This window comes from Saimiri boliviensis, chromosome 3 (assembly GCF_048565385.1).
Source record: "Saimiri boliviensis isolate mSaiBol1 chromosome 3, mSaiBol1.pri, whole genome shotgun sequence".
Lineage (NCBI taxonomy): Eukaryota > Metazoa > Chordata > Mammalia > Primates > Cebidae > Saimiri > Saimiri boliviensis.
Window position 1 is genome coordinate 138,066,733 of NC_133451.1, and position 25,125 is coordinate 138,091,857.

General features: G+C 44.9%; 2 protein-coding genes across 9 annotated transcripts in view; one reads left to right on the forward strand and one right to left on the reverse strand.

Moving 5' to 3' along the window:
• The window catches only part of GATB (glutamyl-tRNA amidotransferase subunit B), a 94,268-nt gene extending 77,486 nt beyond the window's left edge, over positions 1–16,782 (forward strand). For 2 of the 5 annotated variants that reach the window (XM_074396826.1, XM_010338601.2), the window contains 4 exons: positions 4,988–5,066; positions 11,967–12,101; positions 13,528–13,652; positions 14,267–16,782. In XM_074396826.1, the coding sequence (XP_074252927.1) occupies positions 4,988–5,066; positions 11,967–12,101; positions 13,528–13,652; positions 14,267–14,468 (541 nt within the window). In that variant the 3' untranslated portion in view covers positions 14,469–16,782. Of the gene's footprint in view, positions 1–4,987; positions 5,067–11,966; positions 12,102–13,527; positions 13,658–14,266 lie in introns of all 5 variants that reach the window. The other 3 variants (XM_074396827.1, XM_074396828.1, XM_010338600.2) reach the window with 3 other exon arrangements.
• The window catches only part of FHIP1A (FHF complex subunit HOOK interacting protein 1A), a 275,581-nt gene continuing 266,788 nt past the window's right edge, over positions 16,333–25,125 (reverse strand). For all 4 annotated transcript variants that reach the window (XM_074396824.1, XM_010338606.2, XM_074396823.1 and 1 more), the window contains one exon: positions 16,333–24,259. In XM_074396824.1, coding sequence (XP_074252925.1) covers positions 24,006–24,259 — 254 coding nt within the window. In that variant the 3' untranslated portion in view covers positions 16,333–24,005. The remainder of the gene's footprint in view (positions 24,260–25,125) is intronic.

Genomic DNA, 25,125 nt, shown 5'->3' on the forward strand with positions numbered 1-25,125 from the left:
GCCATTGCACTCCAGCCTGGGTAACAAGAGCGAAACTCCGTCCCCCCCCCAAAAAAAAGAGCCTGAAGGGTACCCAATTCGAAATAAAAGTAGGCTTGGTTGTTCCAAAATCAAGTAAAGAGGAAGCAGGCAACAAGGAAGCAAGCAACAGTTCTGTTTTACAGTTTAAATGGATCAAGGACTGAGAAGCCAAAACCAAACCATAGCAGCTCTTTTCCTACTCAGTTCAAAGAACATTTAGCTGCACTGATATACCAGCCTACCCATAGAGCAAACATGAATTAATGAACAGCCTCAGCTGCTAGGGCTAAAAAAAAAGCTTAGAAGGGCAGTAGCTGCAAAACCAACTAGTCTCATAGTGACACCCAGGCAAGGCACATTCTAGAGATCAAATTGGTAGAGAATGATTTTGTGAATTAGCATTCATTTTTAAATACCTCTCAGAAGACTGATGTTTGAAGGGTCCAACCTCTTGGTGAACTTGGCTTTTCAATTGAGTATTTTGCTTTGAAAGGTTGGTTTATTTGGTTAACAACTTCTGAATTACGAGTAACAGGTTTGGTTCAGTTAAGAAAGTGGACATTGTAGATTTCCTGACCAAGTATGTCATGGTAAAATTAGGCAGGTGCAGCTATCCAGTTGTCCAAGCCACTTGAGTGCCCCAGTGTTTCTGGTGAGCAGGCAATAGTCCCTAAGCACTGAAGCAGGGAAGGCTTTTAAACCAAGAAGGGACTGGCGGCGAGAGGAAGATGTATCCCACGGCATGCAGTGTAAGATAGCATCCGAGGATGGGCTGCAGGCATTGAAACCTGTTGGAGCTCACCGTGGCCAGAGCCACAGCAAGTCAGAAGTGGTGGTGTCAGGAATGCAGAGTGAAGGACGACTGTAATTCATGTTTGGAGGGATCACTGGGATCTGGTAAGAAGGTACTAGATTTTTCAGGGAGTAGGTGATGAACAAAGCAAAGACAGCGTGGTAGTCTGCACCCTGGTAACTACAAGCATGGTGCTGTCATCAGTTGAGACAGAAGAAGGGTAGTGGGAAACGGCAGAGGAGCTGGTCTGTGAGGAAGACAAGTTTGGCTTAGGATAAGGATTGGGAAACCATAGTATAGTTTCTGTATAGCCTGTGACTATAGTTCTGTATAGCTTGTGACTAAGAATTGCTTTCACCTTTGTTAAAATAAAGAAGCATATGTGACAGAGAGCACTCACCAAGCCTCAAATAAGCACTCTCTAGCTCTTCCTAGAAGTTTGCGGTCCTGGTTTAGAGCACATTGTCTGGCTGTGAATGGGGCCTCGCAGGAGGAGGTTGAAGTCAGCAGGGGAGGGAAATGGGGCCTGAGGCAGCAGTGCAGCCCTGGGCTGTGTGTGCGTCCACCCCTCAGCTGGGGTCAAAGCAGAGGACCGAGGAAGAGGGCACCAGACTCACCTGGCAAGAATAGGCAAGGAGCAGCAGAGGGACAGGCAAGGAAGAGGAGGAGATTCCAGAGGCCCAAGAAGGGTGTTTCACAAGGAGCTTTCGGTGCAGCCCCAGGAGTCAGGGCATAGTGGGATGGGGAGAAGCTGAATATTTGGTCACAAGCGAAGGGGGTGATTTTTAAGAGAAGAGCTTCTGTAGAGGGCTAGGCACAGAATCCAGATGGCATGTGCTTACACAGGGCGGGCAGTAGCCACTGGTATTAGATCATAATTGTTGTGACCGCAAGGTCAGCCGAAGGCATTTTCAAGGTAGGGAGATTGGAGCATTTGTGAAGCCGTGAGATTCAAGCCACAGGACAAGGGAAATTAGCATCTTTGGTTCGGAGGAGCGGACAGTGGGTGGTGGGGTTCTGAGCAGGGGTGGAAGGGTTGTTTGATGGAAGAGGAGGAGGAGAATGCCCTGGAAGATTCTCAACCATGGCTCAGCTGATGTCCTTGTGAAATCAGAAGTGAGGGCATGTGCAGAGGAGGGGAGTGGGAAGGGGGCAGCCTGGAACAGCCACTTGGTGGGGCACCACTAGGTGTGCAGCGAAATCCATGAGATGAACACAGAATCCTCGTGTGCAGCAAGTGCCCCCTGGAGGCCCAAGTCCCAGTGTCTTCCTTCTTCTTGCATCCATTTTAGCAGCTGTGGAGAAGGTGCACTTTGGGCCTGAAATAAGCTTGGGGATTGAGACAGGCAGCACAGGGGTAGGAGGTGGTTGTAGAAGCATCAGGGTGTCTGCTCTCCTCATCCAAGCTGGAGATGGAGCTGTGATCCTGAATGAGCTCTGAGGGACTGGACAAATTTTGGAGCTTTGAAAGCACCCCTTTCCCCTCCTCAGTCAATCCGTTGGCCTCAGAATGGGAAAGAAGAGAGCAGCACACAGAGCCGAAGGTCGCAGAGTCAGTTTCTTCTTTAGCAGAGACGTATTTACTGTCCGGAAACCAATATTATCTGACAGCAGTAAATTAGTAGCCTGTGCTGCTGCTGCCATTGCGTGTCCAGTCTGAGGTTTATTTATTGAGCTGATGAGTGGGGTCTTTCAGGGTCTGTGTGACAGGTACTGATCTTTGTCATTGTCTGACTCAAGTTTAGCCCTGGCATATGTGGAATTACCATGTGCAGCCTGCCAGACATCCCTGTGGGTGTGAGGAAGCCTGTGACACAAATATGATGACCTACTGTGTGACAGGCATTGTGGAGACATAAAGGTGATGGAGAAATTCCAAGTGTGATTATGTCAGTGGAGAGATTTTATAGTCTAAATTTATTACCCAACTGATGAATTGAGTTCCTTACATGAATTTCTCAAAGACAACGTATTTTTAGTTACTTTGTGTTCCTTAAAGTTCTGTTGCTCTCCACCCTATCTTTTATATGATAGTTGCAGTCTGAATGTTTGGATCCTCCCTCAAATTCCTGTGTTGAAATCCTGACCCCTAAGGTAATGGTATGAGGAAATGGAACCTTTGGTGGGTGAGTAGGTCATCAGGGAGGAGCCTTCATGAATGGAATTAGCTTCCTCATTAAAGAAACTTCTAAGTGCTTCCACCACGTGAGGACACAGCAAGAAGATGCCACTATTGAGAAAGTGGACCCTAACTAGACATGGAATCTGCCGGCACCTTCATCTTGCACTTCCCAGTCTCCAGAGCAGAAATAAGGTTTCTATGGTTTATAAGCCACGTCTCCTTTGGTACTAACCTGTTAGAGTAGCCCAGACAGATGAAGATAATCAACTCATGTGAGGCTGAGGACCTTATCTTTCACACACTCAAGAAATCCAGTTCCACCTCAGTGCTTATTGTGGGTTCTACACAGAGTCTGCGTTCTAAGATAATTGGCCATTGTATTTTCTAGGATTGAAGAACATCAAGCAAACCACGCTTTTAGAAAAACCCTCCTTCCTTTTACTTGTCAGTAAAGGTAGGAGGTTGAAAAGGGATATTAGTGTGTTTAGCAGCCCTCTGCTCCTCTTCCTTTTGAGGTTTAATCAGGGTGGTTCACAGATGTTCTGAATACCAATTTAGCAACACCAGATAGTCTCCAAACCTAATTTTCACTTGGAATTGCCTTTTAGCCATACTTTGGGATAAACAGACACTTAAAGGATGGTAAGCTGCCTCCGTACATCAGCTATTTTATGTGGACAGCCCTGATAGGGTTTCACTGGACTGGAATGAGAGTACAGTAAGTCATACCTGGTTAATGTGCACTCCACTGATTTGGAGTCCTGGAAATCAGCATAGGGATGAATAAGCTGTAGTTTCCTTTTCATGTTCTAAGCACACCAAAGAAATTAATTGTGATTGATGGGAACCAAAACTTAAACAAAGGATGTTTTCCAGTGATATGAAGCATTTCAGAAGCCTTCATTTACACAGGCACACAATGTGCTATTTATTTCATTCTGACCTTTTTAAAACTAGTCCCCAAATGACCTCAGATGTACAGCATTTCATTAGCCTAGTTGCTGTATATATAGGTTGAGTATCCCTAACATGGAAATCCAAAATGCTTCAATATCCAAGACTTTTTGAGCATTGACGATGATGTGCAAAGGAAATGCTCATTGGAGCATTTCAGATTTTAGACTTTTGGATTAGGAATGCTAAACTGGTAAGTATAATGCAAATATTCTAAAATTCAAAAATATCCAAAATTGGAAATACCTCTGGTCCCAAGTATTTTAGATTAGGTATACTCAACCTGTATTTAGAAGTCACAAAACCATATGTTTTAAAAGAAATAGTTTGTAATTCACTGTTGTCTTTTCCATAATTTAGGCACTCACCCCTACTATTAATTTACCTTAAAGTGAATTAATGACACTTTACTGTTTCACAGTGTATGGTTGCCCCTGACCTTTTATATCATGGAATATTGGCAAATAAGTCACATCCTAGAAACATAGGTATGGTGGATTCTAGGCCCTTCTGTGTCCACAAAGCTGTTGTGAGCCTGCAGAAGAGAAGAGGGTATGTATCAGGTTCCCAAGGATGGATGAAGATGAGGCTGTTAGTCATTGTGTTTCCTTGCAGAAAACTGCTTACAATTAAAAGGCATTTATATTTGCACAGAAACACTCAGAAAAGTGACTCTCTTAGCTGGGTTTTTTTTTTGTTTGTTTGTTTGTTTTGTTTTTTGGGGGGGCTGATCTTTCAGTTGAAAATATTTAATTACTTGAGTTTATTTTCCCTTTCCTGTTGTGGTTCATGAATTTTGCAGTCACCTCCTTTTCTTGACTAATTACACTGAGCAGTCGTCTGTTGCTACAACTTCTGCCAAACAGCTGTTATTGTTGAGTGGTAAAAGAAAGAACACTAGTCACAAAAATTGATTATATCCTAAGATATAAAATAAATAAAATAAAAGAGAGCTCAGTTGGCCTGCTGTTATCATCCCTGGCCATGGGTCTGATTATTTACACCCATGAAATCAAGTGTTCTGATTCTGAACAGCCATTCATGGATGCCCTGACAGTATGCAATGTAAATGTGTTTTCTCTTTTGGGGGCCACCAGTCCTGTCACACCCTCTGTGCTCGCTGAGCTTCTTGACCTGTTGGACAGCAGAACAATTTCTTCATCAGCAGCTAAACAGGTATGTCCATACTCCCTACGGCTTCTGACTGCGCCACTGTCCAGAGAAATGTTTTCTGTGACACCCCAGTGCCATCACTGAGTGACTTTCATCATGAAAGTAGTAAATGCTTTCAGTGATTTTTTTTTTTTTGCTCTGTTGCCAGGCTGGAGTGCAGTGGTGTGATCGCGGCTCACTGCAACCTCCGCCTCCCAGGTTCAAGCAATCAGCCTCTCGAGTAGCTGAGACTACAGGCATGCACCACCATGCCTGGCTAATTTTTGTATTTTTAGTAGAGATGGGGTTTCACCATGTTGGTCAGGATGGTCTCAATCTCGTGATCTCGTGATGCTTGGCCTCCCAAAGTTCTGGGATTACAGGCATGAGCTACCTCGCCCAGCCATAGTGATGTTTTTAATGCTGAAAGGTAGAAACATTTAGCAAGGATATGAAGCCAATATGTGCAGTGCAGCCAGTTTGGTTCTCATCATCATTGCTAACCTGAGGGAATAGTTATTGTCTGGTCCTGCCCTGAACTTCTCCCCCTAACATGTCTTCCCTGGGCCTTTTACACCTGAGCACTTTGCCTCATGCCCAAGGCAGCCTCAGCTCAGCTCTCAGCCTACCTGGGGCTCCTGTCTTGTCCTCCACAGCCTCCCAGCCAGTCCCAGGGCCTCCCTTGTCCCTGCTGCACAGTTGCTCTTGGAGAGTCTGTCCTCGGCACTGAGGGTGAAGTCAGACAGTAGATAAAATGTTACAGACATGCCCAGCTTGTGAAAACTCAGAAAAATAGCATCATCCTAAGCAGCTTTTGTCTGTCTGTACCTTGACCTAACAGTGTTGGGTGGGTGAAGGACTCCTGGAATTCAGAAAATTCTTAAAAATACATACTCTGAAAGATAAGGAACACCAAGGCAGCTTCCTCATTTCAGCTTCAGAGATCGCAGCTGTCAGTGCTTCAGCTAGGAGTTTAATGTTATTTTAATGGTGTCTTTTGCATGTAACGTTTATCTGTACTGACAGTAGTGGCAGGTTACAAAGGGAGGCTGAGGGAAAGTGGCTGCTTTTGGCTAATGATGAGACACCATGGCGCACACACTGGGCTGGGTGCTGTGGAACCGGAGACGGGACTAATAAAGTCTCTGTTCACCCACCTCGAGTGAGGCTGTCAACTACAGGGACCTTGCCGCGTTTAGGAAAGGCTCTCGCTTGTCTGGATGTCAGGGGAATACAAATGTTTATTACAGTGCTCAGCAGTTGCAGGAAGATTAGATGACCTGAGGGCAGAAAAAAACACTATACATATATCTATATCTATCTATCTATCTATCTATCTATCTATCTATCTATCTATATATATACATACAGAAGAGCACATGAATTACAGCATGTGAAATGAAAGAAGGAAAAAACCTTCCCCTTCCTCCTACCCATCCTGCCCCACAACAAAACAAAACAAAAAACCTAGTGCTGTGAATAAGATAGTTCCAGTAGGAAGAAATGGAAAATGTTGGAAGATGCTGACAGCTGGGTTCAGATGTAGAGACGCTTTCAGATTTTATCAGCTTCCAGCATGTTGAAAGGAGGTGGCTTCTGTGAGGCAGTCAGATTAAAATACAAGCCTGGCTAGAAGGGCATCTAGTGTGTGCTGCGGAAGGGGAGCCCCCTTAGGTGTCAGTGCCTTGGGGGTTTTTGTTTTTCTACCTTTTGTTTTCTGTTTTTTAGGAAATTACTGATTTTCTAGGGGAAAGTAATATATATTGATTATAAAAAATATAAGTAGTACAGAAAAAGATTCTCAGATTCTGCCACCTTGAAATAGCTACCTTTAATATTAGATCAACATAAGGAAGGAACTAGGGGGAGGAGTGAGGAAGAAAGGATAGCAACAAAGACTTTCAAAAACTGAAGTTACAGGGTACTTTTTAAAGTTCATTTCTTATTTTAATTATATAGTGTCCTGAACATTTTATCTGGATATTTTATGTATTTATTCACTTTGTATTATTTATTTTTATTTTATCTGGATGGTTTATGAAAAGTCATCTGTGTTGTGTCACGCATCCATCCTTCACTGCTTTTTAGGGCTAAATGGGGCTGCTCGTCTGCCAAGCCCCTCTACTGTTGTATGGGCACACCCCATTTTGTCTGTCCATTCCTCAGTTGATGGATATTTGAGTTGTTTCCACATTTTGGCCATTAGGAATAATGCAGCCTTGAGCAGTCATGTACAAGTGTTTGAGCACAGGTTGGGTGTATACCTACAGGAATTGAATCTCTGGGTCATAAGGTAATGCTGTGTTTAACATTATGAGGAAGTGCCAGACTATATTCTAAAATGGCTGTACCTTCTTACAGTCTTACCTGCAGTGTGTGAGGGTTCCAGTTTCTCCATGTCGTCACCAGCACTTGTTATTGTTCATCTTTTTGATTCTACAGCCATCCTTGTGGATGTGAAGTTGTATCTCACTGTGGATTTGATTTGCATTTCCATAATCTGTTGAGAATATTTTTGTATCTTATTTTTATAGCGTACTTGTTTTAAAAAGAAAAAATGTGTTGCAGTTATTTTTTTTCCAAATTTAACAGAAGAGTCCAAGCATGGCATGGTTTTTAGAAAGTCGTGACCCAGAACAAAAAGACTCTGATCCTACTGGTTATTGGTATTGCCTCTGGCAGAACTGGAAGAGGCTCCATTAAGTGATTAGATGACCAGGGGATAAGGAAGAAAGGCAACAGAGTGACTAACTCCTAGGGATAACAGACACACAGAAAGAACAACCCTGTTCTGAGAGCAGAATTCTGAATTCCGAAGAGCCTCCCACTTTGTGCTCTGATCAGTTCTTAACCTGCCTTCCTCTGCCTGTCTCTCATCAGCTTCTTTGTGCATTATTTTCAGTCTCTGCATTTCACTGCACCCTCCTCCCAGGTGTCCTGCCAGTGCTTCCGAGATTTACAAATCTCATCCGTTCAGCACCCCAGGGCCAGGGTAGTTAAGAGGTCGCTGCCACGAAGCAGCCCTGTTCTTTAGAATCAGAAATAGAAGCTGGGAAATTATAGATCATTATGAGCAGTTACCTCCTGATAACTGTAGACAAAAGCATCCCATGTGCCCCTCACAAGACCCAGGCTGTGTACTGAAGTGGCAGGTGGCACCCCGTCTCCTCCCCTCACTAAAGACAGGGTCAGCTTGGACACCTCAGACCTGCAAACTGTCAGAGTCACAGCTAACCTGAAAACAGCCCCCCAGGATTCTCAAGCCTCTTGTGACTCAGAAGCTCTGGATGTTGTCCAGACGCTGGTCAGTCATGGTTCAAGGGAAATGGTATGGGGTCCTGTAGGTGCATCTCCTTCATGCACGTCTGGAAATACATGCAGATGATCCACCATACCCTGAATCGTCCAGTTTACATTTCTGGCAGGACCCAGCTAGATTGGGTGCCATAGAGATAGAAATCGCGTTTAACACACAAGCATGCCATAATAAGCGTGCCATCTCTTTGTCTACTTTGGAGTCTGCTTTAAAGAGAAATCACCAAAAACCTTTTAATGAACAAAATGTTATCTATCATGCACTAAAGGTGTATTACAAATGACTAGGTGCCTTTTTCTGTCTTTTAGTGCTTCAGTTATCTGCAGTTTGCTGGGCCCCACTTTCTTGAGGGCTTAGGTTGATGTTTATGCCTTTCTAGAAAAGTAACCTTTCACAATACTTGCCTTTGACTGAAAAGGGGACTCCCTTTTCTGTAACTGTCACAGCTCCCTCCCTGCCATGTCCCTTGAACAGGTCTTTCCTCTATATCCTGACCTTGGAAACCCAGGACAGGCAGGGAGACACTAGGGGCCTGTGTGCTGTCCTTCAGGAAACTTCAATAGCTTTAGCTGGAGAAACAGTTGGGTGGCAGATAAGAGGGTGTGTAAATTCAGTCCTCAGGGAACCAAAGGCCAAGTCAGTGCCCCATGCATCAGAGCTGGCTCCAGTGTCTGTGTGTGATGGGGGTTCCCAGCTTGCATTACCCAGTACTTCTGGTCGGCCATTTATTAACACAGAGGACCAGCACTGTGCTAGAAATTCCTCATTCCATCTGTTTGTCTTGGGTCGGCAGCAGCAGGGCCTGGGAGCTGCGCTCCTGGCTGGAAACAGTTGCACTTGGATATCATTTCCCAGGGTGTGATTAAACACAGACAAAAGCTGAGGATTTATGCTGCAGCACAGGGCTGGGCAGCCACAGAGGCCACGCTGAGCATCAAAAGGGCCAGGAGTAAGAGTCTGGCCAGGAGACAGGGCCTGCCACCACTACCCCATCGCTCCCACCCTCCTCGGGTCCAGCCAGGAGTGTACAATCCTTGTCTTAAATAGGATTGAGCAGAGGACGGGAGAACTGGCATCCATTTTATCAGCCCAGTGAGCTGGGAACTGGGGGCCTGGACTGTCGCGGCCACTGCACTCATTTGTGGAGTTAACAAACATATGTATTCTAACTCTGGGAGGAAAGAACATGTCAGCCACCGGGCTCCCATATGTTCCAGGAGACTGCTGAATGGTCTTTTTCTAGTGTCACTGCTTGGTACCCCCACCCCGCCTGGCCCTTCTTCTCGGGGAGCAGCCAGCCTCTGTGTTTGAAGGCATCAGCCTCTGCATTTGAAGGCGTCTGTCCTAGTGGTGCGCTGCTTCTCCTGGATGGTGTGACTGGAAGTGATCCCCAAGCACTCTGCCACTCCTCTGCTTATTTTGGCTCAGGCAAATCCAGCCAGCATTCGAGCTGTGGGTCCCGCCAGGCAGAGGCTGGCCCCCTGGCCAGCCTGCTCAGGGTCTGCTCTGTGCTTCCTGCCGCAGCAGCTACCTCAGGCACAGAGAGATCGCTCCCTGGTCAGTGTCTGCAGAAGCAGACCCAGGAGTGGCCCCGCCTGCTTCCAGGCACAGGCTGCTCATCTGCCTGGTTTTCCTGGAGGGAACTGCTGCGTAGATTTTTCATGAGCAAGTCCTTACAGGTGGTTTCTGTTTTGAGCCAGGTTTTGAGATCTCTCTTCCTGAATGTTGGACGTGTTCAGCTAGGAGCTTTTTTTGGAGTCTGTGCAGATGCACAGAATCAACACTAGTCAAAGTCTAGATATATCTACCAGGAGGGGATAAATTATGATAAATACATCTGATGGATAGTAGTTCTTTTTTATTAAAAGTATTTCTGTATTTCTGTAATACTTTAATAAAAATATTAAAGTATTTCTGTAATAAATGAAAAAAAGCAGGACACAAACTGACTATACATTATGATCACACATATGTTACAAAACAGGAAAAAGATGGGAAGGAAAAACCAAAATGTTAACATTGGTTTTCTTGAGGAAATGGGAATGCCGGTGATCTCTTGATCTCTCCTGTATTTCCTTATATTTTCCGCAGTGAATATGTATTAACTTTTATCATTAGAAAATGTTCTTTAAAATGTAAGTCCTAGTTCAAAAAATAACAATGTCAGAGAAAGGGGGCAGACGGATTCCTCAGACTTAGAGGGCAGCTCCATGGAATGCCATCCAGGTTCCCAGTGCTTCTGCTGACAGCACTGCACTGATAAGCATGTTGAGGGCAAGAAGTTTCCTCCTGCTTCTGTGTCCTGCTTCTCCCGATGGCTTCCTCATTGACCATACACATATTCGCTGAATTGAGTTGGATGCATATGTAGGGCCAGGCTTTTCCTGAGCAGTCGGGCAGTGGCAGAGAGGTGCCCTGTGGGGAGCTTAGCCAGGACCTGCAAAGCACACCTCCTTGGCCACAGTCACAGCACACCTTTGGAGGCGCCAGGCTGAAGGCGCAGTGCCTGTCATAGTGATGATAAGTATTTGTGATTTGTTTTGATTCAGACTAGGGAAGATTTAGAGCCCTGCTGAGACTCAGAGAATCTTCCTTTTATTTGCTTTGCTGTTCGCCCTAATTATGGAAGAGTTCTGTTTTTCCAGGAGGAATGGCTCCTGGTTGGCCCATTCTTGGCCGCCAAGGTAACAGGGAATGTTCAGTGTTCAGTCATGACTGTGGGCTGGATGGAGGTGGCACCCACAGGAGACCAACAGAGGAAGCCCTCCTCCCTGCCCCCAGTTCTGGTTTTTGCTACAAGACACGAGGAATGAGAAAAACAGCTACCCTAGGAAATGCCTTCCTTGAAAATGGTTTCCTTTTTCTTGGGTTTGATGAGTTTGGGGATTTGTTATCATTTTTTAAGGAGAAAAATACACCGATCATTAGCGTTCATTATACTAGTCTGATTTGGGTCCAGCTCTACCTGTAGGAGATGAATGTGGTAGGCCAGGGGCCCCTGTGGATTGTAATTTATGTTTTCAGTTGTTTGCCATTTTGTATCTTCATTATGGGGCCACTTTCCTGCCCCCCACAAAGGTCATCTTTCCCAGCAGGCTGTTTCTGGACTTTATTTAGTACCGTGGTTACCTCCTGCAGACTGTGTGGCCCCATCCTTCACCAAAATGTCACCTCAATTAATTAATTCAGCAGCCGTGAGACCAATGCATCACTGGCCCTCTGACTCCCGTTAGCAGGCGCCCGTGAGTGATAGGCATCTCCACACCTCCCATGTGGAGTCAGCCAGGGAGGACTCGCCATCCTTCCGGGCACAGGGGCACCTGGCTGGCCTGAGTCCTCTCACACCCTGTGCTGAGGGAGACAGCCTCAGGAGGAGACCCCGGGTGCATTCATCTAGCTAGCTTCATTCTCCAGCCCTGCACTCAGGGATACCTCAGGAGAGCCAAGGCCCTGGCAGGGCAGGCATGTGCCCTTTCCTTTCAGGCCAGGCTCAAGCAGCAGGGTCTTAATTGAATCTGCCCAGTGCCACCACAGCATGGCAGTGCAATTGGAGCTGCCAGAAGAGCTGACTTCTCACTTCTCTTTCCCCTCCCTTCTCTGGCCTGTAGGTGTTTGAGGAACTGTGGAAGAGGGAAGGGAAGACTCCAGGGCAGATTGTTTCAGAAAAGCAGCTTGAACTGATGCAGGACCGCGGGGCACTGGAGCAGTTCTGCTACTCGGTGATGAAGGACCATCCTCAAGTGGTGACTATCTTGGGCAGGGGAGAGGACCAGGGCTAGGGCCACCTGCAGAGCCAGCCCCAGGACACGGCCAGAGGCTTGTCCTAAGAATGGCTGCCCCAGTTTCATCAATCATTCCCTCATTACTTTTGTCAACTTTTTAGTTGAGGTCAGAAGAGATGAAATAGGTGAATATTGGAAAATCGCAACTTCTTTTCCTATAAGGAGGATACCACCCCTAGAGTTTACTCTCCATGGAGGTGTAGTTTAAAAGGGTGTCCACAAGCTCTCGAAATCCAAGCTGGGACCTCCCAGGCGTGTCACCCTCTCCCAGGGTTGGCATTTCGAATTTGTTGTGGTTAGTGCTACTTCACAAGGACCTCCCAATAAGGAACCAGTGGGTGTGCCTGCAGAGCAGGGAGAGTACAGGAACTTCAGCTTCATGCTTCTAAAAGGTGGGAAGAAAGGCAGAAGGGAAAGTATTTATAAATTGTGGAGAAAATCCCTGACGGGAGCATGGCGAAAAACCAGGTCATTTTGTGTTCTTAGCACAGCACAAGACAGAAAAGCTAAAACGAGTGGCATCCCTCCTTCCCTAAGTCTAGTCATATTGTCTAAAGATATTTTTCAGTGGAGAAAAAAATTGTTAGCATCTTCTTCACAATAATGCCTGGCCACCCACCCACCCATCAGCTTGCTGGGGACACTCACAGCTCTGTAAAGAGCTCTCGATAAGGAAAATGATCCTGCACTAGGCCTCACAGTCTCGTCTTCTGGTCTCATCTGTGGTGACTGATAAAGACACGCTTGTAGTTACAGGCTCGTTCTGTGGCACTTGAGTGCAAATCGTCACGTCATTGCCCTTGGAGCCAGCACAGAGCAGGAGGCCAAGCAGTGGCCCTGTCAGTCAGTGGCTATTTGATTGATAGGAATTCAGCGCCTCCTGACTTACTCACTCCCCAACCCAGTGCTCTGGAAGACTGGCCAGTGTGTAGATCTGCTTTCTGACAAAGGGATCTCCTTGGTGGGGGGCAGGGGGAGAAAGAAAGCTGCACATTTCAGCTGAATGTTAACAGAAAATCAGAGAGGTGTCTCACTGATTAGACACAGTGATTCATCTCAGAGAGATTATCCCTCCCCAGACTCTGTCCTCAGTCATAGTGGTATCCCAGAGGAGAGGGCCCTGGCTCCCACGTGCCAGCTTTTCTGGCTGTGAGCAATCACTTCTTGCTCATTTTAATCGGAAGGCAGAGTAGCAAATACCTCCTTTGACAGGAGCCTAGAAACCTACTCAGAAGTTAGGCCCCTCCCCTTTTTCTGTTCCTCATTTTATCTCTAATACTAGTGGAAAGAAGCAGAATTTAATTTTCAGCAAACAGAAGCCTTAGTTTGGGATTTTGGGGCATTAGTCTCTTCATTTTCTCCTCTTAAGCAATTTCTGTCTTTGCAGGTAATGGATGTGAAGAAGGGAAACTCCAGAGCTATAAATAAACTGATTGGATTGGTCAGGAAAGCAACACTAAACCGAGCAGATCCAGCCATGATCAAGGAAATCCTGGAGAAGCAGCTGTCAACGTGAGGTGTTTGGGGTCCCCATGCCCACGGGAGAAGAGTGTAGCCTGACTGGGAGCAGGAGCCTGTGAAAGCTGATGCCCGTGTGCCCCGAGAGCTGCATCTCTCAATCCCTGGCCTGAGCCACAGTGATGGCTTTGTGTGTCACCAGTGTTCTTGCCCTCTGGGCCCTGTGCCAGGAGGTGCCTCCACAGCTGACCAGCAGCCACACCCACCTGCTTCATCCACTTCAGGAGTGGCCCGTAATGGCTGCAGCGGTGGTGAAGGAGTAACACCTTCTTGTGTTAAGGAATCTTAAAGTAAAAACGTATGTTAGAGATACTGTTACCCATTCTAAGATAACTTCATTCTGCAGTTCCTTCAAATATTTTTGAGCAGTTCCTAAGGGCCAGCCATTGTTGTAGGTGATGGACATTAGCAGGGGTCGAGAGACTGTAATTTGGGTGTAGTGTTTTCAGACCTAAACACAGGTTAACGAAGATGAAAACACAACGAAATAAACTGGGCCAGTATAAACATACGTTTGTTCAGGGTGGTCTCAAGTGGGTGGGGAAGGAGGATTTGTTTTTGCCCAGGAAATAAAAGCATTTTATTTATTTATTTTTATTGCATTTTAGGTTTTGCGGTATGTGTGAAGAACATGCAAGATTGTTGCATAGGTACACACATGGCAGTGTGATTTGCAGCCTTCCTTCCCATCACCTGTATCTGGCATTTCTCTCCATGCTCTCTCCCCCCAACTCCCCACCCACCACTGTCCCTCCCCTATTTCCCACAGACAGACGCGGGTGTGTGATGTTCCCCTCCCTGTGTCCATGAGTTCTCATTGTTCAACACCCGCCTATGAGTGAGAACATGCGGTGTTTGATTTTCTGTTCTTGTGTCAGTTTGCTGAGAATGGTGGTTTCCAGGTTCATCCATGTCCCTACAAAGGACACGAACTCATCGTTTTTTATGGCTGCATACTATTCCGTGGTGTATATGTGCCACATTTTCCCTGTCCAGTCTATCATCAATGGGCATTTGGGTTGGTTCCAGCTTTGCTATTGTAAACAGTGCCACAATGAACATACATGTGCAGGTGTCTTATAATAGAATGATTTATAATCCTTTGGATATATACCCAGTAATGGGATTGCTGGGTCAAATGGAATTTCTATTTCTAGGTCCTTGAGGAATCGCCACACTGTCTTCCACAATGGTTGAACTAATTTACACTCCCACCAACAGTGTAAAAGTGTTCCTATTTCTCCACATCCTCTCCAGCATCTGTTGTCTCCAGATTTTTTAATGATCACCATTCTAACTGGCATGAGATGGTATCTCAGTGTGGTTTTGATTTGCATTTCTCTGATGACCAGTGATGACGAGCATTTTTTCATGTTTGGCCTCATGTATGCCTTCTTTTGTAAAGTGTCTGTTCATATTCTTTGCCCACTTTTGAATAGGCTTGTTTTTTTCTTATAAATCTGTTTTAGTTCTTTGTAGATTCTGGGTATCAGCCCTTTGTCAGATGGGTAGACTGCAAAAATTTTTTCTCATTCTGTTGGTTGCTGATTCACTCTAATGACCGTTTCTTTTGCTGTGCAGAAGCTGTGGAGTTTGATTAGGTCCCATTTGTCTATTTTGGCTTTTGTTGCCAATACTTTTGGTGTTTTGGTCATGAAGTCCTTGCCTATGCCTATGTCCTGAATGGTTTTGCCTAGATTTTCTTCTAGGGTTTTTATGGTGTTAGGTCTTATGTTTAAGTCTTTAATACATCTGGAGTTAATTTTAGTGTAAGGTGTCAGGAAGGGGTCCAGTTTCTCCTTTCTGCACATGGCTAGCCAGTTTTCCCAATACCACTTATTAAACAGGGAATCTTTTCCCCATTGCTTGTTTTTCTGAGGTTTGTCAAAGAGCAGATGGTTGTAGATGTGTGGTGTTGCCTCCAGGGCCTCTGTTCTGTTCCATTGGTCTGTATCTTTGTTTTGTTACCAGTATCATGCCGTTTTGATCACTGTTGCCTTGTAGTATAGTTTGAAGTCAGGTAGCATGATGCCTCCAGCTTTGTTCTTTTTGCTTAAAATTGACTTGGCTATGCAGGCTTTCTTTTGGTTCCATATGAAGTCTAAGGCAGTTTTTTCCAGTTCTGTGAGGAAGGTCATTGATAGCTTGATGGGGATAGCATTGAATCTGTAAATTACTTTGGGCAGTATGGCCATTTTCACGATATTGATTCTTCCTGACCATGAGCATGGAATGCTTCTCCATCTGTTTATGTCCTCTCTTATTTTGTTGAGCAGTGGTTTGTAGTTCTCCTTGAAGAAGTCCTTTACATTCTTTGTTAGTTGTATTCCTAAGTATTTTATTCTCTTTGTAGCAATTGTGAATGGCAGTTCGTTCTTGATTTGGCTCTAAGTCTGTTATTAGTATATAGGAATGCTTGTGATTTTTGCACATTGATTTTGTATCCTGAGACTTTGCTGAAGTTGCTTATCAGTTTCAGGAGATTTTGGGCTGAGACGATGGGGTCCTTCTAAATATACAATCATGTCATCTGCAAATAGAGACAATTTGACTTCCACGGAAGGAGGATATTATTTTAAGAAATAAACCTATCGTAGAAGTGATACTGCCTGTTCAACTCCCTACCCAGCCCAGAAGGCACAGGTCTGAGAATAAATGAATTAAAAATACATAGTAAGTGTTCAAATAAATTTATTCAGTAAAATATATGCTGAAATATCACAGAAAAATTAACTTACACTTCAAAGATTGTGCAGCTGACAACTCCCCACAACTCCCCCAACCCTCCGGCCAAACAGGATGAAAAGAAACAAAAAATAAAAAAGTTGTAACATGAAATTGACTTGTTTTGCTTGGAAATAAAATTACAAATTAGTAAATCAAAATCTTGACCTTTCACAATAATCCTGGTGTGCTGCAGGCATCTCGATGAGGGTGGGGCTGCCTGCACTCCTGTGTCGTGACACTAATACTGTTCTCCCTTGCACCAGAGCACCTCTTTGTTCAGTATATGCCTTTGTTAACCTCTGACTTGCCTCGCTTAAAGACCAGCTTTGTAAATTTGTTTTTTAAAAGCATACTTGTCAAAACTGTGATGTAAGAATAAAATCCTTGGAGGCCTTGATTTGAAGCTGTGAATCTGTAGCCTACCAAGGACAGTAAACACATTCCTGTTGTGAACGCTGCTCCAGAAGCAGCTGAGGAACTAGAAAAAGGTGAACACCCCCTCCATGACCAGTTCAGTGACTCATGCTTCCTGCCTTGCACAGTTGCTCAGGACTTCCCTGAGAGTGATGAGAATGGTGCCCCTTTTCCCCAGCCCAAAAAGTAGGCAGAGAAAGGTAACCAGTTGTATGGTTCATTTTGGACAGGCATGAGGAGGTGACTTTTTTTTAAATGTCTTTTAATAAAATTAGTGACTTAGAATTTTAAGGGACTGTGTTACCTTACCTGGGAAGACAGGTGTCCCCATTCTGCTGCAGTACTGAAAACTACTGGGTCTATAGTAACATGATTTTCACTAAACCTCTGTACCCGAGTGTCAGGCTGAATCAATTCTCTCCTCACTCTGCAAATCTCTGAATTACAAATGGGCAAAGATGGTCTGTGACTGGAGTCTGACAGGATCTTCATTTTGTAAGAAAGAATAAGGTTCAGGTTCGTTTTATAAATTCCATTTTCACCAAAAGTTCTGGCTTCTTGATGACTAAACCTTACAGAAAGCATCAAAGGATGTTTACAGAGGGGGTGCAGCCAGATAAAGACAGTTTACCAAAACCATTATGTCAAGTGAAAACTGTATTCAGGACTGATTATTCCCAGAGAAAGATGCCATCATGAAAGCACTTGCTCTGTCCAGGCTGATTGTCAATCAGCTGACAATTGCCTGTTGTTTTCAATGCCAGCTTCTGAAATCCTGAAAACCAAAACCTTGTAAGTTGATATCACTGCTACTAGGAAAAAAACAAGGCATGGTTCTGATTGAAACCCGATGAGATATTCCAAAGATAAGTTTATATTATCACTCTAAGACAGGCGTACCCAAGCTACGGCCCCCGCGGGCTGCATGCAGCCTCCTGAGGCCATTTATCCGGCCCCCTGCCGCACTTCAGGAAGGGGCACCTCTTTCATTGGTGGTCAGTGAGACGAGCAGAGTATGTGGCAGCCCTTCAACAGTCTGAGGGACAGTGAACTGGCCCCCTGTGTAAAAAGTTTGGGGACACCTGCCCTAAGAAATTCACAAAGATGGTTCTGCTTGTAAAGGGGTCTCAGTGAAATACAATTTTACACTCTTGCATGAGTGTGCATTTAGTCTGGTCTACTGGTTTACTCTTCAGGGGGAAATCTCATTAAAATGTATGAGTTGGCACCACAGGTGGCACCGTTGCCATCTGTCTCAGGAATCCACACACCTGTAGGCTAGGTGTATAATGCTGAGGCTCTGACTGGAAGTTGGAGTGTGCTGGAAAACTGGCTGTGCCCCAGGCTGGCTTGAACCAGCTCTGCCTGGTCAGGCCCAAACCCTGAGTTCTGTTGCCTGGGAAGGAGGTTGGCGGTTTCTGGTGGGAAGGCAGGAATATGCCAGCCCTAGCACTCAGCATGCTATCTAACAAAGGGAGTATTCAGTAAAGGCTCTTACCGTATGAAACAAATTAATGGACAACCTTTTGTGGGGCCCTTTTGTAAGAGACACTGGTGATACCAACTCCTAGGTTTCTACATTCTAGGTCATCTGGGGCTAGAAAAGAGCTGTTTAATCTCTGTCCAGGGCTATACATCAACGTGAACTTCCGTTCCTAGCTTTCAAGAACCTAGAACATTACTGTACCAAGGTAAGGATATTTTAGCTGAGCTCCCCCACCCCACCTATATTTTAGTAATTATTGCTAAAATAATTATTAAGATGGCCATGAAGTTTTGGAAAGTACACACCCTCCTTCAGCTTTGAGTTGGTTAGTTCAGGATACAGCTTGTGACCATGACCCACTATTTTATACTGTATCTTTCATTTCAATTGAATTTAGTTGTATAGTTTCTACATAGTGACTATTGGGAAAAGCCAGCCGATCTATCTGAAAGGCCGTATTCTTTACCAATTACCAAAAGCAGCATGGAAGTGGCTGCCATGCTTCTCCAGCAGGTTTTAGACAAACACATTCATGGATTGTTTGCAAACAGAGCTGACCCTTGGTTTTGAGATGGGAAGCATCTGATTGAAACTCTTAGTCAAATAGCTTAGCAAGACTCATGTAAGACTGTCAACACCAAATTCCCTCTTTTAAAATATCCACAGGGCAGAAAGGGGCCTTGTTATAGGTGGGCCTTTCATAGCCTTGTCCCAGTAAAAAATCAGCTGACACACTTAGAAGCACAGACTTCTGCAGCCTCCGCACCATGAAATTCAATCTGGCCCAAGAGCTTCCATCACCTTTGTTGGGTTCTGAAATGACACAGTAAATCTAAACTCCCCAAAAGATGCCTGAAACACCTATCGAAGTCAGGCTGACAGATCCTACTAGCAGTCTTGTTACCTGTGTAGGTAACAGTGGGTTAACTTAAACCTTTTAAGACAGGAACAAAATTCACAGTGACCCTACAAGCTAGGAAAGGACAGTCCTAGCTAAAATCATGATCAGTTTTAGGATTCTAGGTGCACGAGAAGAACTGAAGGCTTCCACCCACCTTGTCCTGGTCCTTTTCCCTAAAGAACCTCTGAAAATCTTTCACTAAAGCCGTTTTTCCAGTTAATGAGCTGCCAGGATAATCTGTCCTCCAGAAACAAGTAATGGCCTAATAAATGCCTGAATGTAGAGAGGATTTACTGAGGGAAAATTATCCTAAAAACCATTCTTAGTCTTCTGAGAGCTCTTTCTAAAGCATTACGTTTACGATGGTCATTCAAAAAGAAGGGGAGAAAACAAGTCAACTTCATTCTCTTCCAATGTTTCCTCAGTGAAGTGATTTAAGGCTGGAACATAAACTGGTTTGACAGTGTTCTGTTTTAAACTGTTACTTGATGGAGAATTAGTATTATGTGATTTATAGACTGACGGCTGAAGCAACAAGGGGCCTAGACTATCTTCTTAATGACTTAAAGCTGATGTGGCATCAGCTACAAGAGACTGCTGTTTCCAGGAAGAGCTCACACTGCAAAGCAGGCTGCGGTTTGCAGCAAACCACACATGACACCAGCCTGAGCCAGTGACTAGTAGCACGTGCAATAATAGCTGACCTGCAATATAGTGTTTCATAAAAACGGCAAGCATGACAGCCATTTCAGTAAATACAGGGCTGGTAATTAGCAATTACGTTGAACTGCCCTTAAATGAGAACTGGAGCATATGCAGATATTGAACACCATGCCAGGGACAAGGCCCACCCCTGCTGCAGCTGTACTTCCCTAGACACGCTGATCCAGATTCAGAAGAGCTGCCCATCCACAACCCTAAACCTTACACAGATCTGACAACCAGTCCACATGAACACTACAGCCAAGATGACTCAGAGACACTGAAAACAACCTTCAACCCTGAGTACCCACTGGCTGCCCAAATCAAACAGGCAACCCCAATATTCATGTAGCCTGTTTCTAGATTCTCTTCATTAGAGGATGCCTTCCTGACAGCACTTTGGCTCCATGATGTCTTATACTGGACAGAAACCAACTACATCTGACCTAAATAAAAGCCACCTGCTAAGAAATGGGTGGTACTTAAAAATACTGAATGCATCCTACCTAAAGTGACAGACATCCACTGCAACCCCAGCACATCAAAGGATTTTCCAAAATAACACTCAACAAAATGGGGACAACTTCACAATTCCTCTAAATACCAGGGATAGGAGGTATCTAATGGTAAAGGAAAACCACATCTCTAACTGGTTATTCCAGCACTCCCATTTCATGGTTGGGAAACTGTATTTTACCAGCCATGAAATTATGTTTTAAGCTGAACCTAACCTGGAATTTCTTTGTGTAAAATTTTAAAAACATTTACTTGGCCATTTCAAAAAAATCAATTTTAACTATCCCAGTGCTCTCATACGTTTTGAACCACAGAAGTCACTCAGTCTGGAACTTTAAGTCAGGCCCTGAATTATGAATTGAGGTTAATGTTGCGATAGTCCAGGAACCCTGGGCTCACTCACCTTTCCTGCCCAGGCCAGACGCAGTGACGCCAGCCCAGGGGCTGCACCAGGGGTGGTGCCCACCATTTCTCTTCCCCTACATTCTTCCAGCAAGTAGCATAGTGACTGATGTGGGAGCTTGTCACACAGAGAAGTGGTCACACTCTCAGACCATATTTGTAAGCATGTCTTAAGTTCCTCCCCTCAACTCATTACAAAAAAGGGTATTTCTAAGGGCTCACCTATTTACTTTAGGACCGGAACATTCTACTTCATTGCCAATGATGTTTTTCCTGACAAGGAGTTCCCTTTCTCACGTACCCATTCCATGGTTTCTTCACATCTGCCTAGATCAATGTTCACTCCCCCAATTTTTCAGGATTTGCTCTTCTCCTATGGACAGCCTCAGGTCTCTGCTGTTTTTCTTTTGGCATGTCCATGTCATTCCCTAAATAACCCACTCCTGGTTATTTCGCTCAACCACATGGGTTTTCCCATTCTATGTCCAGGCCAATTTTCTACCTTCATTTTGTAAAACCATGGACACAAACCTGTGAGGACTGTGATGGATTCAGAAACATGAACCAGCTTTCAATTCCAAATAGGAAGTTAAGAGTTATTGTATGAGTTTGCCACCAGCAACCCAGCATCGGAAGTTAAATTCTCCTGCCTGTCACCACAGACACCAGTCATCTCTGTCCTCATTTAAAGGCTGGGTGCAGTGGCTCACACCTGTAATTCCAGCACTTTGGGAGACCGAGGCAGGACAACTGCTTGAGCCCAGGACTTTATGACCAGCCTGCACAATATGATGAAATCCCATTCTACAAACTGTACCAAAAAGTTAGCTGGTTGTGCTGGCACATTCCTACAGTCCCAGCCACTCTGGAGGCTGAGGAGGGAGGATCACTTGAGCCCAGGAGGTTGAGGCTACAATAAGCTGTGATCACACCACTCCATTCCAGCCCAGATAGCACAAGACCCTGTCTGAAAATAATAATAATAATAATAATAATAATAAAGTAAGTCTGTTTCAGTACCTGTTGAAAAAAACAGAAGCACAAAATCAATCTCTTCCAAAGGAAACCTTCCACAAAGGGGACCATGGTGTTCTACAATGCAGAAACACAGATTCAAGAAGAATCAACACCACTACCAGATAATGGAGACAGGTGTAAATCAAACCACAAAGCTAAAGAATTCTACTTCCAGATGTGGCATTAGCATTTCATGACTTTGTAAGTCCAAACAGGAAGATAAATACATGTGCAAAACAAAGTTAGAGGATAATAAATTACAGCTGAACTTCCAACTTCAACTGTTCCTCTTTCTCTCTCTTAAGCTACCTTTTCTAATGGAGACTTGTGGGCTGTGCAAATACCACCAGGCATCAGGAAGCCAGGCGCAGGCCAGTCGGTTGTGCCTCATCCCTCCTGGCTGCTGCATCACAGCTGAGCAAACCATTTGTCAAGACAAACAGAAATGTACAGTGAGTAGGAATCTTCAGTGTCTTGCTTGGACTATGAAACATGAAAGCAAGGCTGGCTCTTAACAGCTCACCTGCCCAGGCCAGGTATCCTGTGGTCATTTCACGGGCCAGCTCTCAATTTCTCATTCACTCAATACAAAGCTACTTCAAGATTCCTGAAGAAAAAAGGGCCTCTGCTGCTCCACAGCTTCGCAGGTGTGGTTCCTTCCTCCACTGCCCTGCCTGTGCACAAGGGGCCTGATTAAAACCAAACCAGTGCTGCTGGGGCACAAGCATCAGACCCGTGGCTGCCCTCGGGGCTCCACAGAGATACACACAAAGGAGAGAGCCGGGCCTCCCAATTTCCCTCCAAACGGGAGGCTCAAGCTTGTTCCTTGCTTCTCACCTGCAGAACTGGGCCCAAAATAGAGGGGAATGGAATTTGATATCCATAAAAATCGGTTGTTTATGTTCTCATTTTCAGCTTCCACATCTGTGTGTTTTCCCCTCTTGGTGGTGGTTTCACATGGCTGTGGCTCTAAGTATAATCCTGCCTCTTGGAGCAGGCTGCAAAGCAGCAGAGGGGCACTCATACAGTACGGTGGGGCCTTCTAATAAACCCCATTATTCGGAAGGCAGCATTTCCAGGCCGAGTGAGTCGCCAGCAGGCACTTGGCTTTGCAGGGCTCCAGGTGACCTGTTTGAATTGACATCCAAGATCCCGAAGTGGGCAGTACAGTTCCTGTTTCTCTATAAAGTGCAGCTTATTAGCAAAAGCAAATCGAATTTTAAATAATTACCAGTGTTTTTACAGGCTGCATTTAGTTTATCTCCCCACCCCACCCCACATTCCCTCCCTGAAAAAACCTGCTATGAAATGGCTTCACAAGTTAATCAGTTTGTTTTTATAAAACACTTATAAAAATAATGATGGTCGTCTTCTTACATACATATGTGATACCATACTTTCTTCATCTGATCAATCAAACTTCTAAAAACCAAAGTAACAGTTTGCATAGGTATACTTAATTTTGTGCAAATCTTACTAAAATAAGGCCATCTTCAGTGTTTAGGTAGTGTCATGCTGATTAAAGTAAGCTCTGAAGAAACAGGAACAATTCTCTGCATTCTAAATTCTCTCCAAGGACTTCTGACTTCCCAGGCAAAGAGCTGGACCAGTGTATCTGCCCTCACGCAATACACACTGGGGGACATACAACCTGGAAGTAAATCCAAAGGGACAGGTGATATGTGCTTCTGTGATGGAGGCAAGAGGGGCTCCATCTTCATTCTTCCTTTATAGAACAGAGGTCAAAGTGCAGGAGGTAACAGGACAACTCGCACAGTTGCAGAGTTGTACATTCTTCCTGTGCTGCTGAACAGCTAGAATCCTGACATGGGGCACTTCCAGATACCACTGAACCCCAGTATTTGCTTGGTGTGATCTGAGCTGCAAGATGGGTGACTCAAAGGGATAGGAGAATGACAACCGAAAAATATAAGGAGGAAAAACTGAGCAAAGAAAACTGCCAAGGGAACAACCAGCTTATGAGACTTACATTCCATATAACATAAGGTGGAAAGGCCTGGCTAGAGAGAGAGAGGAAAGAGATAGAAAATTCCCCTCCCCACAAATCAAGTATTGTCAGGAAATATCAAAGAAGAAATCTTTGTAAGCAGCTTTGCATTTAACATTCAGTCAAGACACTAAAATCTTTCAAAACAAGAACCTCTATAAAAAAAAATAAAAGCTAACAGCAGGAGTCCTCAAAGTCACCCAGGATCTTGTAGCACAAAATGGAGTGTTCCTGGGCCAAGGCCGCCAGCTCCTTCAGGAACTCTGGGAAGAGGGCAGCAGCCAGCATGGGGTTCCTCACCGGCAGGGGCAGGTCGGGGGGTGCCTCAGCCACCTTGGTTCTGTGGGTCAGGAAGGGCTGAAGTACTCTTGGAGGTCCATCCAAAAGATTCTTGCCACTTCCTGTCCTGGGAGCCTCCTGAATGGGATCTGAAACCAGAAAGAAGACAATCACGGCGTTCCTCCATCGCCTTCCCATTCACCCTCTTCAGCGGAGCATGTGCTGTGGGGGCAGAGTTGCTACAGGGTAGTTATGGGTGCAGTTTCTGTAACAGACTAAATCCTGAAGACGCAGCCCTAGTGGACTCCATGACACATATTTGCCCAGCAGATAACCTCCAACAAAAGCATGTGATATGAGACTTTCAGGAACTCATTTTTTCTAAGGAACTCATGCAGAAATCATGGCAAGAATATAGGTTTGTCAAGAACCCTCCATGCCAGAATGTGGGAATGGGAGAAACTGACAAAGGCATCTCCTGTCTCTGGCTTATTAAGGGGCGATGAGTAGCCCCACCTGCTCTCTCAGCCTCCCATGCTGAGATGACTGTTCTCCCTTTGCCAGTTAAGCCCTGACAGCACAGCATAGCTACAGCAAAGAGGCTGGGCTAAGGCTCTCTGCAACTGGTGCTCCAGCCTCTCCGGCTCCCTGGTGACCTCCAGTCTTCTTCTGGCCAGCACCTCCAACATTTTACATAAAAGGAGAGCAGAAGATTCCTTCAGATCAGCAAAAATAATGGAAGGGAAGTTGGGTGCTGGTAAGACCAGACAACTTCCTGCAACCATGGGGAATTATTAACAGCAAATGGCTTAGAAGCTTACATTGAAAGAGGGTTTCCAAGAGTTTCCATCTCAATTTCAATAACATAGGCCTCAGATGAGTTCAAAATGCAAAACAAATCAAGTGATTTGCATTTTCATATCAAATCAGTTTTTACTAATTAAAATGGTTCAGCTTCCCTATTTGATTCCTGAACATCACCAGCCATCATATATTTGTAGGAATAATTTATGCC